Source organism: Pezoporus occidentalis, unplaced genomic scaffold (assembly GCF_034315485.1).
Source record: "Pezoporus occidentalis ecotype Australia unplaced genomic scaffold, CSIRO_AGI_Poc_V1 ctg59, whole genome shotgun sequence".
NCBI classification, from domain to species: domain Eukaryota; kingdom Metazoa; phylum Chordata; class Aves; order Psittaciformes; family Psittacidae; genus Pezoporus; species Pezoporus occidentalis.
In genome coordinates, this window is record NW_026915932.1 from 878,521 (window position 1) to 895,944 (window position 17,424).

At 38.0% G+C, this 17,424-nt stretch overlaps 2 protein-coding genes across 2 annotated transcripts in view; one reads left to right on the forward strand and one right to left on the reverse strand.

Moving 5' to 3' along the window:
* The window catches only part of UCHL5 (ubiquitin C-terminal hydrolase L5), a 189,184-nt gene that overhangs the window by 126,267 nt on the left and 45,493 nt on the right, over window positions 1-17,424 (forward strand). The gene's annotated exons all lie outside the window — the stretch shown is intronic.
* CDC73 (cell division cycle 73) overlaps window positions 1-17,424 on the reverse strand; it is a 108,521-nt gene that overhangs the window by 83,995 nt on the left and 7,102 nt on the right. Inside the window, exons 4-7 of the mRNA XM_062638839.1 lie at window positions 16,660-16,722; window positions 16,521-16,573; window positions 15,731-15,819; window positions 13,715-13,931 (exon numbers count right to left, since the gene is read on the reverse strand). Of these exons, the coding sequence (XP_062494823.1) occupies window positions 13,715-13,931; window positions 15,731-15,819; window positions 16,521-16,573; window positions 16,660-16,722 (422 nt within the window). The remainder of the gene's footprint in view (window positions 1-13,714; window positions 13,932-15,730; window positions 15,820-16,520; window positions 16,574-16,659; window positions 16,723-17,424) is intronic.

Below are 17,424 nucleotides of genomic sequence, written 5' to 3' on the forward strand. Positions count from 1 at the left end.
GGCATCATTACACCACAAGGTAAGCCAAACTCTTCAAAAAGCTCTTGTAATCTGCTTCGCCCCTCTTGTCTACCATGCCCTTACAGTCCCTTCAGAACTCTTCGTGACGTACTAAGAAGGAAAAGGTTTTGCTCAAGATTTCCAGAACAAGTCTCATCTCTGAGACCCAAGTACACATCTGCTAATGAGAGCCTGCCTGCTCACATCCGGCCTCCAGACAGGATGTCTTGGGCACAGCTCCTTTGTTTGCCTAACCCTGCTAAAAGCTTTCCTCCACCAAGAGAGCATGTTCAGCTCCTCTTAGGGAAGAGTCCTCAAGAACCCTGATGCTGCTGAGGCAACACTGGCAACCACTCCCTATGCTTTCCAGCAAGACTCCTGAGCAGGGCAGAACATGCTTTAGATGGTTGTTAACAGTTCACAGGCTCAACCCCATCTCAGCGGGGTGCAGTTATTTTAATATTTACCTTGAATCACAATTTCACTCCATTTGGCACCAAGTAATTTGAGTAGTAGAGCCTTTCATTTTAAACTGGAGGAAGCAAGTACAACAATCACGTTCACAACTTTGTCAGATAACCAGATCAATGAGACACAGCGGAACAAATACCAATCAAGGTTTTTAAACAAAGCATTCCTCCTGGTGGTAATAGTAGGACTGCTTTATTCTAAACAAAAATGTAAACACTAATTACATTTTTGAAAGGCATATACTTTTTACGTTACCACTCAATAGGCATTTTAAGCTATAGATGTATGTGTACACGTCTGTCATTACCATCAACTTTCAGTAACACTTCATGAGTAAAAGAAACCTTTTATCAATTAAGGAAAACAGTTTCTTTCATGGTTCAGAACAGTATAAAGTATTCACAAAATGCTTAGATTCTTCCAGAGTATTGTGTACTAACACTGAAGCAGTGTTACTTAACACTGCTGGTGTTATAAAATAAATGCAAGAAATACAAAACAAAGACTTCTGTGGTGAATTGTGTAGAAATGATTTAGATTGCTGTAAAGCAAAAGTTCTCTAAGTCTTTTCACTTAACCTCAGCCACCATCCTGGCAATCTGCTCCAGACTGGAGGGGCAGGAACTGGAAGACCACCAGAAACCACTTACAAAGGCAAAGCCATTCCCTGAGCAAACCCAATTCTTTTCACAAAGACTGAAAGAACTCACACAAAACTGTACTTGAACTTCTTTTCAGTCAGAAAAGTCCCGGGGGAGGAAGTATGGGAGGTGGTGTGGAAAAACTTGAAAGAGCTGTGAGCCATGAATATATCAACTACATCATCAGTTCTGTTCTTCAGAACATAAGTCTAAAATACACACTTTTACTGGGAATTCGCAGATTTCTCCCAGACTGTGGACTGGGCAGCCTATCGATCACAACTCTTGTCATTGCTTTTCTTTATCCCATTCTGTCTCTTCAATATGACAAGCTACTCAGTCTTCTGAAGTTCAGGAGGAGGAACTAATTAAATAACAAGAGGAGGAATTTTATATGAGTGATTCTCTATGTAGCAGCCAAGTCTTCTTTCAGTCACATGGCATCTATGACCAGCTTTCACACCATATTTCATTCACAAAACCTATCGTTAACATACTCTTAAAGTGAGCTTAAATTTCACATGATTTTTTTTTTTCCAAGGCATTTTAGCATCTCGGGTTTTAATAGCCTGAAATAACCTGGACAAAATTTAAAATTCTTTCAGGTAAAAAACCCCAAACCCCAAAAAAAACAAATAAAAACCAACCAACCAAACCACCCACACTCACAGGATTTTCTCCTATCTGAAAACAAGTTGCTAATAAGCATGGAATTACAGAGTGTTCTTGCTCATGACTTTTCCCATAGCATGAAAATGCAGGTTCCCCAAGGCCACAACTACTGCATGTTTCAAAGGGGAAAACACAGCAGTGTTTTAACAGGCACTCAAACCAATGTCATTATCTTGCTGTTCATGGGCTTGGTTGGGGATGTGGGATTACATTACTATGACAGAAAAATGATGGAGCAGGAAGTCCTCTGCAGGCACCAACTGATTTGCAAAGCCCTGCAGAGTTGCAAGACCTCTAGTTTCCATTGTTCATCCCTTCAGAGATCAGAATACGAATATCCCCTAGCTTCTGCCCTACATTTAGTTAAACTTAGTATTAAATGCAACATTTTATTACCAAAAACTTATCTGGGGAAAGCACAGAAAAAGAGAGGAAAAGAAAGAAAAAACAAAGAAAATAAAATAAGTTTCTCTGCACTAAGTCTTAAAAAAAACGGAACATGCTTTAAAAAACATGTTTAAGAATATCCTTATTATGTAAAAGACCAATTCCACCAATTATTGTTGTTACCTGCCTTGAGCACTGGTACTCCCATCGAAAGCTCTTTGCTGATTCCAACTGTGTCTACATCTCATAATTCATCATCACTTAGGGGGCAAAATATTTCAGGATCGACTAAATCAGGGTTTTGGTATTATCTTAAATAAAGCCTTACTGTAATACATTATTCTGCCCATCCTCACTCATGCTTCCAAAAGGAAGACTCGCGCACTAGATGTAAATTGGAAGGGAGAACAACGGTAGTCAAAAGACAATCAGTAACAGCAGCTATAGTCAGATAAATGTAGTCAATCATCTTACAGAAATAGAGTCACATAGTCATACTGTGACTGTATGTAAATCCTCAAAAATTACTGGCACAGATGCTCTATCCCTTTTCACAGCAACTAACAAACATCAAGTCAAGTTACTATCACTGGTGTTAATTTAACACCAGGCTGTTTAAGGAGAAGTAATATGTAAGATCAGCCTGCTCTGCTGGGGAAGACTCGATCAAGTTACATGATTACCAAGACTCCTTTTGTAATAAAAATACTTCTTTTTTATAACAGTAATCATCAAAGGGAAATACCAATTTCTACTTCATAGAAAACAATTCCTTGTGGGGGGGAAGCATACTTTATCGCAATCATCTGAACAAAAAATAAAATTGTAAATCTAACATACTAAAGTAGAAGCATATTCACTGCTACACAGAAAGGCTTATAGGGCTTCAAAACTTTCCCATAGCTAAGTTGTAAGCAATTTTCAATCGAATGTTACATTCTGGTATTTCACTACAGAGAGAAAAGCCCAGGGACAACTGTATAAACTCAAACTCTTATCTGAGCTGTCAAACAAGAAATCAACTTATTGACATGAATCTCAGAATGATCAAGATTTGTGAAATCTAATAATCACTGTCCAGACTTCTAGTGGGGCTGGAGAAGGAAGAACCCAGTCCCTACTGCACCTCTTTACACATGTGCTTTGATATGCTCAGGCATACTCCCACGTCCTTTGCAGCCACTGACAAGACTGAAAGGCATGATGCAGTACCAGAAATGCAGTATTCGTGTCACACATTTTCAGCAATTCTCATGTACTGCATGACATGAAAAATGTAAACAGTATTCAAATGATCTCCTAAAAGTACAGCAGAAATTAAGAAATTGTTAATACAGAACATAAACTGATGAACTGCTTATCTAAAAATATTTTGCACATTTAAAGCACACATTTAAATCTGGAAGCCTTATTTAAGGCATCACTTTCCTATGCTTCAGAATTGCATCTTCAACTTGTGAACTGTTCACAAACAGTGAAGTCGATCTTCTCTCCTTGCTCTTCTAATTTAAAAGATAATCCTAAAGCACTGTATTTTCATATTGTGTGCTAAGCTGTCCTGAGAATCAAAGTTTTAACATACGAAAGACTGATATTCTGGGACTGTCATGAGCAACTGCAAGCATGCAAATACATTAGTAGAACAGCTATGCAACCTGCTGGTATTCTCTACACTGTGCTTCTTAAAACCATAAAAATTTCCATAATTTCTGACCCAGTATCTTTCCTCTCCTTATACAAGAACCCTTCAAATAAAGGCCACAGCTAAACACATGCTCTTCAATTATATAGTTGTGATGAACTCAATCCTCCTTTTTGCATTGCATACACATGCACCTCTCCCATTTTCCTTACTTGCTTTCACTTGAGTAACACCTAAAACGCACAAGATGCCCAATGGCACTGACAGGCATGTTTGCCGAGAGCTCACGGTACCTCAAACTATTCTCCATGCGATTTTGACCTGTACATACCTTACTACAGTAAGTCATAAAACAAGCACACTACCAACAGACACCTTTAAAAAGGATCTCCTAAATAAATAGGTTTATCATCGTTGTTCTCCCAGGACAATAGTAATTTAAGAGACTTGTAACAAGTAGAATCATAGAATAGTTAGGGCTGGAAAGGACCTTAAGATCATCTAGTTCCAACCCCCCTGCCATGGGCAGGGACACCTCACACTAAACCACCTCACTCGCCCAAGGCTTTGTCCAATCTGGCCTTGAACATCACCAGGGATGAAGCATTCACAACCTCCCTGGACAACCCATTCCAGTGACTCACAGCACCCTAATAGGAAAGAATTTCCTCCTTATATCCAACCTAAACTTCCCTGTTTAAGTTTGAACCCATTACCCCTTGTCCTGTCACTACAATCCCTAATGAAGAGTCCCTCCCCAGCATCCCTATAGGCCCCCTTCAGATACTGGAAGGCTGCTATGAGGTCTCCACGCAGCCTTCTCTTCTCCAGGCTGAACAGCCCCAACTTTCTCAGCTTATCTTCATATGGGAGGGTGCTCCAGTCCTCCGATCATCCTCATGGACCTCCTCTGGACTTATTCCAACAGTTCCATGTCCTTTTGATGTTGAGGACACCAGAACTGCATACAATACTCCAACTGAGGTCTCACGAGAGCAGAGTAAGGGGGCAGGATCACCTCCTTCGACCTGCTGGTCACTCTCCTTTTGATGCAGCCCAGGATACGGCTGGCTTTGTGGGCTGCAAGAGCACACTGCCGGCTCATGTTCATTTTCTCATTGACCATCATCCCCAAGCCCTTCTCCGCAGTGCTGCTCCAAATCTCTTCTCTGCCCAGCCTGTATCTGTGCCTGGGACTGCTCCGACGCAGTACCGTAATTTATATAGCTAACCAACAGAAACAGAGTACATGACCTAATTTCTTTTAAAGATCAGGAAATTTATCAAAAACTATTCATAAAACCGAATTTGTTATTAACTGTTAGAGGGAAGAAGTGGGGAATCAGACCCTAACTCTTTCACAAAAAGTTACTCTGGGAATCAAATAACTTTTTTTTATATATTCCAATCAGAAAGTTCATTCAACTACTACTATAGCAGTACTTCTACTGCACTGAATTGGAAGCATAGATATTAGCCCACTGTATCTGTGGACTGTGCTGCCAATAAGAAGTCCTATCCTACTCCTCACTCGTTCCATACTATCTTCACCATACTTTATAGCAGGAGTATTTTATGAAAGACAAGTGAAACATTTAGTTTGAAACAGCACAAAGGCTAATTCAGAAGTATGAGAAACACTGTAATATTTTGAGATACAGCACAGCTTAAAATCTGCTTGAAAATCCCTCACATACATAACCTAATTTATTTCTCTTATGAAGGCAGCATATGGATTTTTATTCTTTTTTAATAGTTATAGAAGTAGTGCTTAAAAATGGTGAAATTTCTTTATAGTCAATCTAAATTTGCTTTCAGGAAGCATGCTTTATTCTACAAATTCTTCTGACAAATTCAAGGTACCTGTTTACAAAACAAGATTCACTACTGCTCAATAGAAATACAATTTTTATAATCTGGCTAATCTTTCCTTTGAATGCTGTATGCAAAACACTTGTACTAGTGCTTAGCAGAAATAGAACAGTCTTCCCAGTTTTACTAAGAAAGCTAATGTAAGATAAAGTGAAGCTGGGAACTTAAGCTATACCATGCCATTACACTTGTGCACTGCCATGCTAAAACCACATGCTTGTTCTGTTTCAAAATATTAATGAGGATACTAGTTGCTATAAACCTGGCACACCTTCGCCTTTTCAGTTTCCCTATTAAATTCACCATCACTATGAATTTCAGGATCATGGGCTAATTCTGCCACCTAGAGCCCATATGTAAAGTTGCTTTTACAATAAAATAATTTCTTCTAGAATATCCAAAAAGTTTACTCCTGGATATTCTAGCTACCAGAAGTGATCAAAATACTACATTAGTCTGTCTAGAAAGTTATTTTAAATATTTTAGAGTTAAACATCATATAAAAGAATTTACCTTTATAATTATTGTCACTGTAGTATTAATCCCCTCATAGGTGACTTCACTAGTAAGAAAGCTCAGAAGAGATCAGAACAAAAATATCAGAACTCAAAATAACTGAAAAAAAAATAAATATTTCTTACAGCATTTACTTCAAATACGTTAGTTACTATTAAGAGGATCAAGCCTACAAATAAAATACATTTAATGAAAAGTAAAATAAAGTGTGCAAATACTAACTGCAGTGGTAGTATTTTCCTGGTGATAAAAACCTAAAAATATTGATCACCACAAGGATAAGATTCATTTGCAGAAAATGGTAAGTCCTGCTATTTAATACCTATGTATAGGAAAAAAGAAAACCACAAAAGAATAGCATTCTGAAATAGTTCAGAGCAAGATACTTTATTAGATAAATCTGAGGTTTGTGGGGTAGACCCAAGGTTTACCTCATACAAAGAAAGCACTAATCCCTCTAGCTAGGTCAGCTACAAACTCCAATCATCTTACTCAGTTCTGGACTTCTCACTACCATGCCCACAAAAATACCCAGAAGCTGGGGGTGAGGCAGTGAGGAAATGCAATCAAGATTATGGAATTTAATACATACAACTCACAGTCATGAGCTACAAAATTAAGTTTGAGCTGAGTCCATTCCTGCCTGAATTAATGTCTTTTTTATGCATATATAATACATGAAGGATCAACGACTTTTCTATACAAAGAAAAGTATAGATAACTAGGGCATCAGAACAGGACTGCAACAACTAAAGGCAGCAAATCTAAAAGTTATGCACATGAAAAAAAGTCCAAAAACTAACCACACAACAAAAAAACCCATTTAAAGCAACTGCTTGTTATAAAAAAAAAAAAAATAATAAATTTCTGTGCTTTCAAAACAAAGCTTAAGAGAAATACATGTTGAATAGCCTAGTGTAAGTCTTTCACAGGAGAAAAGAGAATATAAAATTATCACAACTAAGGCCTAAAAAACATTCTATGTGATTCAGGATTACTTCTCTATTGGAAAGAAGGCAATTTGTATATATATTAAAAGAAGCCATAATTCAGAATATTCTTTTAAGTCTTTGGTAAATATTGAACAGGTAAGCAATTAACTAACCAGACTGTGAAAGAATCAAATTGGTCAGTCTGCAGAAGTGAAGAAAAGCAAGTAATGAGTCCTCTGCTTCAACATTTCAGCCTAGACTTAGCAATATGCACATAAAGAAACAACTTTATATTGGCAAAAGATATAATTTCATAATTCAAAGGTTATGAAACTGGAAGGACCAAGTTCCACGTAACTCTAATCCCATACCAAGTTTTAATGATCTAAATAGTTTCTCCATTATTAGTGGATGTCTGCATAAGGGGCCCACATTTGATCACTGGTTTTATACACAGCTAATTCCATTAGAAAAATGTTTACATTAACTTCAGATTTCTGATGTCCAACTTTCATGGCTCTGCTTCACTGCTTTTCCCTGAAATGTATCCAGGCACTAAAGTTAAGATGCTGTACAGGTCACTACAGACTCCTAGTGCCTTACAAAGTCTTCAGAAGACTTACAGAAGGCTCCAGGAAAACAGTAAAGAAGGGATTTACCTATCTGTGAAAAGACACTGAGAAATCCACAAAGCTAGCAGCTGGACAAGTCCCACTCAGCTGCTGCACACACATACAAATGTGCATCTGCGTCTGGACTCACATACATGAAGCATGTATAGCCATTGTTCCAATCTTAGTCAAAGTGATTTAGAAAGGTTATGCGGTATAATTTTAAAAACTTTTACTATGATCGATAGGATGGATTGTATTTTCTCTCCTGTACATAGGCTTAGAGATAATTCTAATATACTCACAACTGAGAGAAAATGCGAAACAAGAGCATTACCCAAACTTCAAAGTTTCAGCAATAATTTATAACATATCCCTGCGTATCGGGTCTGGCTGAGATGGAGTTCCTTTTGCCCACAGAAGCCCTCCTTCTGCTATGCTTTGTATTGGTAGCTGGCAAGTCATTGATAACAAACTAGCACTTTGGCCACTACCGCACAGTGCTCATGCAGCATCAAGGCTGTCTCTCCAACATTCCCCCCACCAGTAGGCTGGGGCTGGGCAAGATCATGAGAGGGGACACAGCCAGGACAGCTGAAACCTAATTGACAAAAGGCACATTGCGTACCATACGATGTCTGCTCAGCAATAAAAGCTAAAAGAGAGGAGGTGAAGGGAGGGGGGTAATCTGTTAATGACATTTGTCCTCTAAAGCAACTGCTACATGTACTGAAGCCCTGCTTCTGGGGAAGCAGCTGGACATCGCCTGATGATGAGAAGTAGAGAATAAATAATTTATTTTCCTTTGCTTCTGTGTGTGTGTCCTTTGCTTGTCCCTTTATTAAATTGCCTTTATCTTGACCCACAGGTTTTTTTCCATCTTATTTTCTCCACACCCTGTCCTGCTGATGAGGGGAGTGATAGAACAGCTCATTGGGCACCTGGAATTCCGACAGTCAACACACCACACTTTACAAAGAAAAGGATGGAAGACTTAAAAACAAAACAAAATAAAAAACAAACAGCAAAAATGTCCAGAGCTCACTATTCTTATAAGAACACTGGCTCATTTCAAAAAGCTATGCTTTCAGAAGGCCACTATTAGTGTATTTCCAAGATTCCGGTTTTAAGATTTCTCTACGTACGAGCAGAGCATGCTCAACCCAGCCCACTCAGTTACCATGCTGCTTATCTGAGAAATATCTCTAAGCAATCTGGGAGATTAACAAAAAATTGCAAAAAATTAAGTACATTGCAAGTCACCGACAAAAATAAACCCTCCAAACACACCTGTGAACGCTGAAACTCATGCTGAATTTGTTCCTATGGGAAGCATTCAAGTGTCACAAACACATTTACAGTTAAGATGGAACGAGGATGGTTTTCCCTTCAGAAAAAAAAATGGCTGAAGCCTGCTACAGGTGATTATAAAGATCAAAGGACTATTCAGGAAGGACACAAAAGTAATCAATTTCAGTTTTAATTCTTTTTCCTAGTTGTTAAATGGTTTATTTAAAAAAACCAGCCAGACATTTATTTGAAAACATGTAAGCAACAGAACTGAAAGATCTCCAAAGCAGTAATTCAAAACTTAACCCTTGAAACACTTCTGATGGTAAATATTCTCCACACCTGTACTGCTTCTTTGCCCCAGCACATCCATCTGTATTGGATCTTAACCTAGAAATTCCCTTACCCTGATTTTTATGTCTGTTTGCAAAGATGTTGAAAACTGCACTGCATGAAGAATGAAGACAAACAGAAGAGACTAATCTTTTATAACTCAAAGCAACTGTGGCTGTTAAAAGAATGATCAAAGTATTAAGAGGCAGATCTAGCATCAAGTATTTATTATTGCCTTTAAAAATCTCACTAACTTTTCAGTTGGTTAGACTGTCAGTTGACTCACCACAACTGCAGTGTTACGCTGTACCTCTTTAGCCAAACCTTAAATTAAATTGCTTTAAGCAATATATCCCCTCAAGTATTTCTAAAATTAAGCTACTATGAGAGGCAAAAAAAAAAAAAAAAAACAAAATCACCTTAAGACTCAATAGATCCAATTTGTCTCCGAGAAGTGATTACATAAAAATGTCACATTATTCATAAAATCTTGAAGACCGCACTACAGACTTGAGGAAGGCCAACAGATATTTAAAACAGACAGTGCAGGATGACTCATCCACTACCAATTAAACTAAACAGTATTTCCAATATTATGCAGTTCTAATTTCCAATTAGAACTGCATAATAATCAGGCAGAGAACCATGGAAAAATACCTCAAAAAGGTCTAAACAAAACTCAAATATAAGCAAGCAGACAAATGCAAGTTCTAAAAATCTTAAAACCAGAAGTAGACAGGTGAGCTGAAATGTCTAATTTTACAAACAATAGGAACCTCACAAAAATCAGTAAAAAGACAGCAAGGGATCAACGCAGCATCTGATCAAAACAGGGTTAAGAGGGAGTTGTACAGGTGTATTATAGAAACCTTTGAGTCAAATAACCTATGAATGACAATCACTTTTGTAGTAACCTGATAACCTGTCCCAAATCATCAGAGCATTAGGGCTATATTGCCAATATGAAGGCGATATTACAAAGACTTTCAAAGAAGAAACCAGCAGTTATGAAAGATCCGGTAACTTTGCAGGTTGGATTAAGTGTTAAGAAGGGAAGCGATTCAGTGGTTAATTCTTTAGCTATAGTAAGTAACTGCTTCTGGGAGCAACTGGCCACAGCAGTCACAAAAGGAAAAGCATCTCCCGATTTAGTCCATTGTACCTATTCTGAAGAGGTAGCTGCTGGAGAACATTCTACAATAGGAGTATCAACACACTTAAATTCAACATTCTTGTAAATGGAAAAAAAAACAAAAACAAAAAAAAAAAACAATAAAAAACAAAACAAACACAAACAAACAAAACCCAGCCCTACAGCCAGGAAAAAAAAAAATTCACCACTAATTTCAGCAAGGGGAGCTACATAACAATGAAGATGCTATCCAAGATAATTAAAAGCAGCATCTAAAAGGGCAGACTGCCACCATCATGAAAACTTTTAAAGATACTAAGAAAGAACACTACATCACTCAAGACCTAAGGAAAAAAAAAAAAGAAAAATTAAAAAAAACCCGGAGCAGTTCTATAATGCAAAAAAATGCTTTTTGAACTAAAAATCAAGCTCTGGAATCAGAAAATGGGTCCAAAAGGAAAACCAGAAAATACTCCATAAATATAGTTATTATTATTGCCACCTACACAGAATTTTGAGGAGTATCTTGCTCAAAGACAGAGGAAACCTGACAGGAACTTGATAAGGACAATAGATTATTTTCTTTTTGCTGTGGCCTGATCTTCCTACTGTTTTCCTTTTGCACCTTAAACTATCTTGTTTACTACAGAGAACACTGGGAAAGCTCACACACAGAAGTTTTTCCTCTGTGGAGAAGAGATCTTGAGGAGCTGTCTCAGACTGAAGCAACTCCTGATACTTTGTGATGCTCACTCTTTGCTACCATGCACCCAGGAATTCTAAAGGAATTCAGACATTTAAAAAAGTCTGACACTACATGGTATGCAACTACAGTTGAAGTCGATTTTGTTTTTAAATATTCTAGGAGGATTCAAGAGACTGCAGATAAATCTGCACCAACCAGAGAGTGAAAATTTAAAAAGATTATCAGGCACATTAGCAATTCCAGTATCATAACCAAAAACTGAAATCAGCATTTCTCAAGGGGTATCTTGCTTCCCTGATCAGAATTCTCTAAATGAACATAAGGAATGATCTGCCTGAGAGAAAGTATCCTGGTTTCATAACTTTTAAGAAGTACTTCAAAAAGTCAAAAAAACAACAATAAAAACAAAAAAACACAAGCAAACAGAACACAAACAAAAAAAAACACGGCCACACTACCACATACACATTAAACAAAAAAACCCTCCCAGCCAACCTACAAACAAACAAAAAACCCTGAGCTGTTCTGGGATAAATCACACCCTGAGTAACAAGTGATGTTTCCCCATCTACTTACTCTCACTGTTAATTGTACAAAACCGTAAACATTACCATTGGATGATTTCTGTCCATGCTATCAAGATAGTCCCTGCAATGCTGCACAAACAGAAGAAATAAAGACTTGCTATTCTGCCCATCACATTCATCATGTTGTCGAGGTAAATGCATACTGCAGTCCAAGGCCAAAATTGATCTAATTTCTTGTCTTCCTCCCCATGTTATTTTCTGCTTAAAACTATTAACTCATCTTACCATTCCTACACGGATACCACAATAAAACATTCAACTCTTCCCCTAATATCTTTCCAAGTTCCCCTTTGAAGACATGTAAAGTTATGAATGCCATGACTGAACTGCTGAAGGAAAAGCTATCCAGATTCCTACAGTACAAACATTTCCAGTGATTAAAACATTAAAAGCTTTTATCAACAGTTCAGCACTCAGTTTGCTACATATCTCAGACTCAAAGAAGCAACACCCACTCTGCATGCAGAAGGGTATACGCGCCACATACCTAGTAATTACCCCATAAAACATAAACGAAATTATTCTACCACTAATGCTGTGAGACCAGGTTGCAAAAATGAGTACTGTTAAAACTGAGACAAATGAGAACTGGGACCTCATTCACTTGTAGACATTATTTTCCTGTGACAGTACTTAAGTGAAGGCAAAAGGATACAATTTGACAACAACCTCAGGAAATCAGACATCTGCAATCTTTTCGAAATTGACATGAGAAATCTAGTGCCAAGTATCACTGCAATAAAAACATCCGAACTGTCCAAAGAAAACAAGCTGTCAGATGTGTTTGCAACCATGTTCTGGATGGCACATAACGAAGTGTGGCTAAAGACATGGATTAAAGGAGCATGAAGGGGCAAAAATACACTGAAAAGTCTCCTCATGGTAACACTCCCTCTTTTTGTTCATTTTAAGTGTTTTCTCTCCCTGCTTCTCTGGTGTTTTCCATGGCTTAGCAACCTTTGGATTTAAAAGGTACGTATGTTGCTACTTCAGTCAGTAACTCCCCACTTCCGTTTCAAACCCTTGGACACTTTCATGCAGCCTTTCTAACTGTAGGGCTGGTGCCAGCTTTGCTCAAAAAGTAACCAATTACTTAATATCTTTTAAATGTCTAAAGCAATTTTTTTGAGATACATTTTAGGCTTACTGTAATGAGGTAAGAACAAACTCTTCTGTCAACAGCCCACCTTTACAAAAGCCTACCTTTATATAGAACACTGTCATGCTTTAGAGCCCAGCCAGTTACTCAGAACCATGCAGCTACTCCCTCACTCCCCCCTCTTTTTCCTCCCCAGGCTCTCAACCCGATGGACAGTGAATTGAGAGAACGTATCTCCCACGGGCTGAGATAAGAACAGCCTTGTAACATAACACAAAACCACTACTGCTACCACCAATAATAATGATAAGGGAAATAGCAAGGGGAGAGAACTAAAAAGGGAAAAAAAAAACAAAAAAACCCACAAAACCCAACAGTAAACACAAGTGATGCACAATGCAACTGCTCACCACCTGCTGACCATACCCAGCCTGCCCCAAGCAGTGATCTGGGCCTTGCTGTGGTATGGAATAGTCCTTTGGCTAGTTTGGGTCAGGAGTCCTGTCTCTGCTTCTTCCCAGCTTCTTGCGCCCCCCCTCACTGGCAGAGCATGAGAGACTGAAAGTCCTTGATCGGGATAAGCATTTGTTAGCAACAACTGAAAACATCGGAGTGCTATCAGCATTGTTCTAAGACTAAAGCCAAAACCACAGCACTGCACCAGCTACTAAGAAGGAGAAAAATAACTGTTACAGCTGAACCCAGGACAAACAGTAAGCATAATCTCCCCAGTCACCTACAGTTACCAAGCTAGAGATACAGGAAAGAGAAAATGTGATTTGTCACCTGGATCATAAAAACAGCTTGGTATCCAGAGCATTACCTTGCCTGTGCTTTGCAAGATTGTAGTTCTTGTCCTCCATACTCTCTCCCTGCTGACAATATCTCTGGTTACATCCACTTCAGCATCAACAAAACTTCTCTGTTTAAGAGCAGTTATGTCATCATCCAGATCAGTTTTGATAGTGGATCTTTTCTTTGCCATGATTTTTGCTTTGATAGCAGCAATTTTTTCCACTGACATGGCTTCAGACAAGGACCTAAATGAGCAAAAATAAAAGGAGAGACTGAAAAACTGTACAAACAATTCTACTGAATGAATTGTGAATGAGTAACTTCATTCTGCATAAAGTTTGCGGCCATGCTATAAATTACACAACAGACACCTTACATATATTTGAAGATTACATAAGCTTGGCATTGCTGGTTTGGGCATGAGAATAAAACTTCAGACAAAATACGCCATCTTAGTTTTAGCATTAAAACCATCCAAAACCTCTAACTATTAACAAGCAGAAGACTGCAAATGTCAAACATCAGGACTAGCACTACTATTTACATCATCTGAATTTCAGCTCCCCCTTAGTTTTAGTGGATTACAATTTTGTGTCCAGTCAATAAATTCCTGGCTATGCCAAGGCTTTCAAAACATGAACCAAAATTTCGGCTGAGGTGCTATTACATGGACTTCACCACTTGGGAGTCATGGTACCTTTTCAGAGCATGTAGGCCAAACAAACAACAGATGGTAGTAACTTTGCCAACACTAATCTGTGTTTGAGGTAGCTCAATTCAGTCCAAGAGTGCAACATTTTTACCTATTTGCTTTTAATTGTAAACACAGAATCTGCTTACCAAACACTGAGCTGAAGGAAAAAAAAACAACTGAACTACAGAATCCTGACTGCACAGAACCAGTTCACTTCTATGCGATTTTTTTTTTCTGAAATTACACTGAAAAATTAATACAATCCTGGTTGTGTTCTCCTTTTACAACTAAGCTATTGGAAAGGGAACTTTTTTTGTGTTGCTGTTAAAAGTAGCAACAGTGACAAGCACAGATTTCAAGCTCTGCTGCCTGTAAGGCTATTTTGCCTTTTTTCCTTTTTTTCTCTTTTTTTTTCCTCTTTTTGTTTTCAAGGGCAGTCTTTTACATTCAGTGTTGAAAAAAAAAATTTAAAAAAGCATACATTTCTCAAGAACACAGTTGATCCATCAAGTCAAACTACTTACCTGCAAAGCCCAATACGGACAAAACAGTACATTAGTTCACACTCACACATAATTTCCATTTCACGTTATGTGAGCTAACACCCTAAATAAATTAAGCAGCTACCTTTACCTTAAGACTCCTGAACTCAAATATTTGAGAACAAACTACTAAGAGTCTGGTATCCTATTAAGCCAAGATCCTTAGCATCAACAAGTTCATGAAAGAATTCCCTCCCTGCTTGGTTTTGGGAAGATACGGTATAAGACTCAAAACTAGTTGTCATGCTTTGCAAAATTCTGGATGGCTACAACCAAAGTGGAAAGGGGATAGGCAAGTTTTCAAGCACTTGAATACTTATTACAATTTATGGCAATGACAGTACACTACCCTCTGCTAGCCTACTAGAGGCATGAAGATCACCTCTGTAGGGAGTCAGAGGCTTGTGTTACCCTTACAATGTTTCCCATCTTTTGCATACAAGACATTCCTCAATACAGGATATTTTTCTTTAGAAGAGAGATAATCAGCTTCCACTTGCAGTTCTGCATGTTACATCTGACTGATTTGACAAACACTGTGGCAGAAGAATGCAGAAATGACAGACAACTGTCTACTCTCTTCTGAAGACAAACCAAATTTCACGCCGTAACACCTGAACTTCCACTAAACAAGAGTCTGAATAGGCAAGAAGTTCTGCCTCCTCAGGACATTGCTAATGATCGCACCTAAGGGAGGAAAACTACTGCTGAGAACTGCTGGACAGGAGTAAAACTGTAGCCTTGAACAGCACAAGAAGTGTTATCAGTCCTTTAATTAAGCATTATCCATAAGAAAAATTATTCCTACCTGATCTGCTCCGTTTGCACGATACCTTCTTTATGTCCTTCCAATCGAGCTGCCAACCGTTCCTTGTCAAGGCGTACACACTCTTCATCCTAGCAGTAACAGTAATGTTTAATTTTTTGTGCATTCTCTTCAGAAACAAATAAGCACTCTTAATATAGATACAGCCAGATTTATAGTAGCTCAGAGGAGACACCTGGATGAGCATAGTTTAAAAACAATTACTCAGAAAACAGCAAGCTAGGCTTTAAAATCAGAGCTAAGAAATACAGTCTGTCCAATAACTGGACATATTACTTATATTCAAGAGGCACTTGTGAAAATACAGTGTTCAATTATTTACCTAAGACACAGCTTCACACAAGAGTAATCACAGGGACAGTTTCATATACTGCTCACATATGAAAGACCTCAGCAGGTAAAACAAGAATCCATCACTAGAGGTAAGACTGGCATTTAGTTAAAATGCCAACTCACGGATGGCAAATAACTGTAATAAGTTATTAAAGAGCACTTTCATTCCCATCCCATAACTCTTAGACAGGTTACAACAACAGGTACTTACACATACGTGGTCAAGCTTTCCCCTTTCATACTACAACATACATCTAGCAACTAAAATTCCAAGTTTCAATCAGAGGCTTAATTGCAACCTCTTTCCAGTTCATGTTCACACTAACAGAAGTCCTGTGTGCATACAGAGGACAGGTAGCCCAACTAAACTGCTACAAAAAACAGATACTGTTACTTATCACCACCCACAATGTGCAGCAATGATAGTTATTCTCATTACCTCTATTCTTGGTTTCTTTGCTTCAGCTAGTATTTCATCTGCTGCTCTTTTAACTAAAAGAAAAAGAGGACATTAAGAACACAAGATTGTAGTAGACTCATAAAATAACCATCAAAGTTATTTTTTAGTTAAACTGTACCTTGAGTGGAGCGCTGTAGACCAATTTCAAGCGGAGCACTTCTGTCTATGCTTGATGAGGTTGCTGTAATCAAACAGAACATTTCATTTAAGATTTGCAAAAGTATTTCAGTATAAAAGGAAGAAGATAAATTACGACAAGAAAATTCTAACTACATATTAGGTAGCAAAGGTGGTCAAACACTGGCACTGGAGATATTCAGAACCTGAATGAATATGAAGTTAGAAAGTTGGCCTTCCTCTGAAAAGGGGGTTGAATCAGATGACCTACTGCGGTCCCTTCCAACATGAATCAGTCAGTGATTCTGAGCTGTATATACCACATAAAAGAAAGCAAAGTCACAAAGGTAATTACTTTATAACCTGGGATCAAGATCTACTAGTTTGTCCAGTTTTGGGAATAAAGACAACGTTAGTCTCTTTAAAATATATTTATATAAAAAATGGTTCACTGCTTCTATTACAGAAATAATCTCACATTCCACTATACCTGAAATTGTAAGACCACCTGCAAAACAGAGCAACTTAAAGCCATATTTATCTTTCTCTCATCACAGAAACCTCTCTTCTGACTCCTGTTAACAAAAAAGATGATAGTAGACAAATCTGCCACACTGACAAAGCAGTGACTTGACATATTTCACTGTACTGATCATTTTATCCCACACCCTTACTGCATCATGATCAATGCACTACCAAAATTTTCCCAGTCTAGAGACAGAAAAAATACAAACAGTAAGCATTATAACATACAGCTATCTACCAA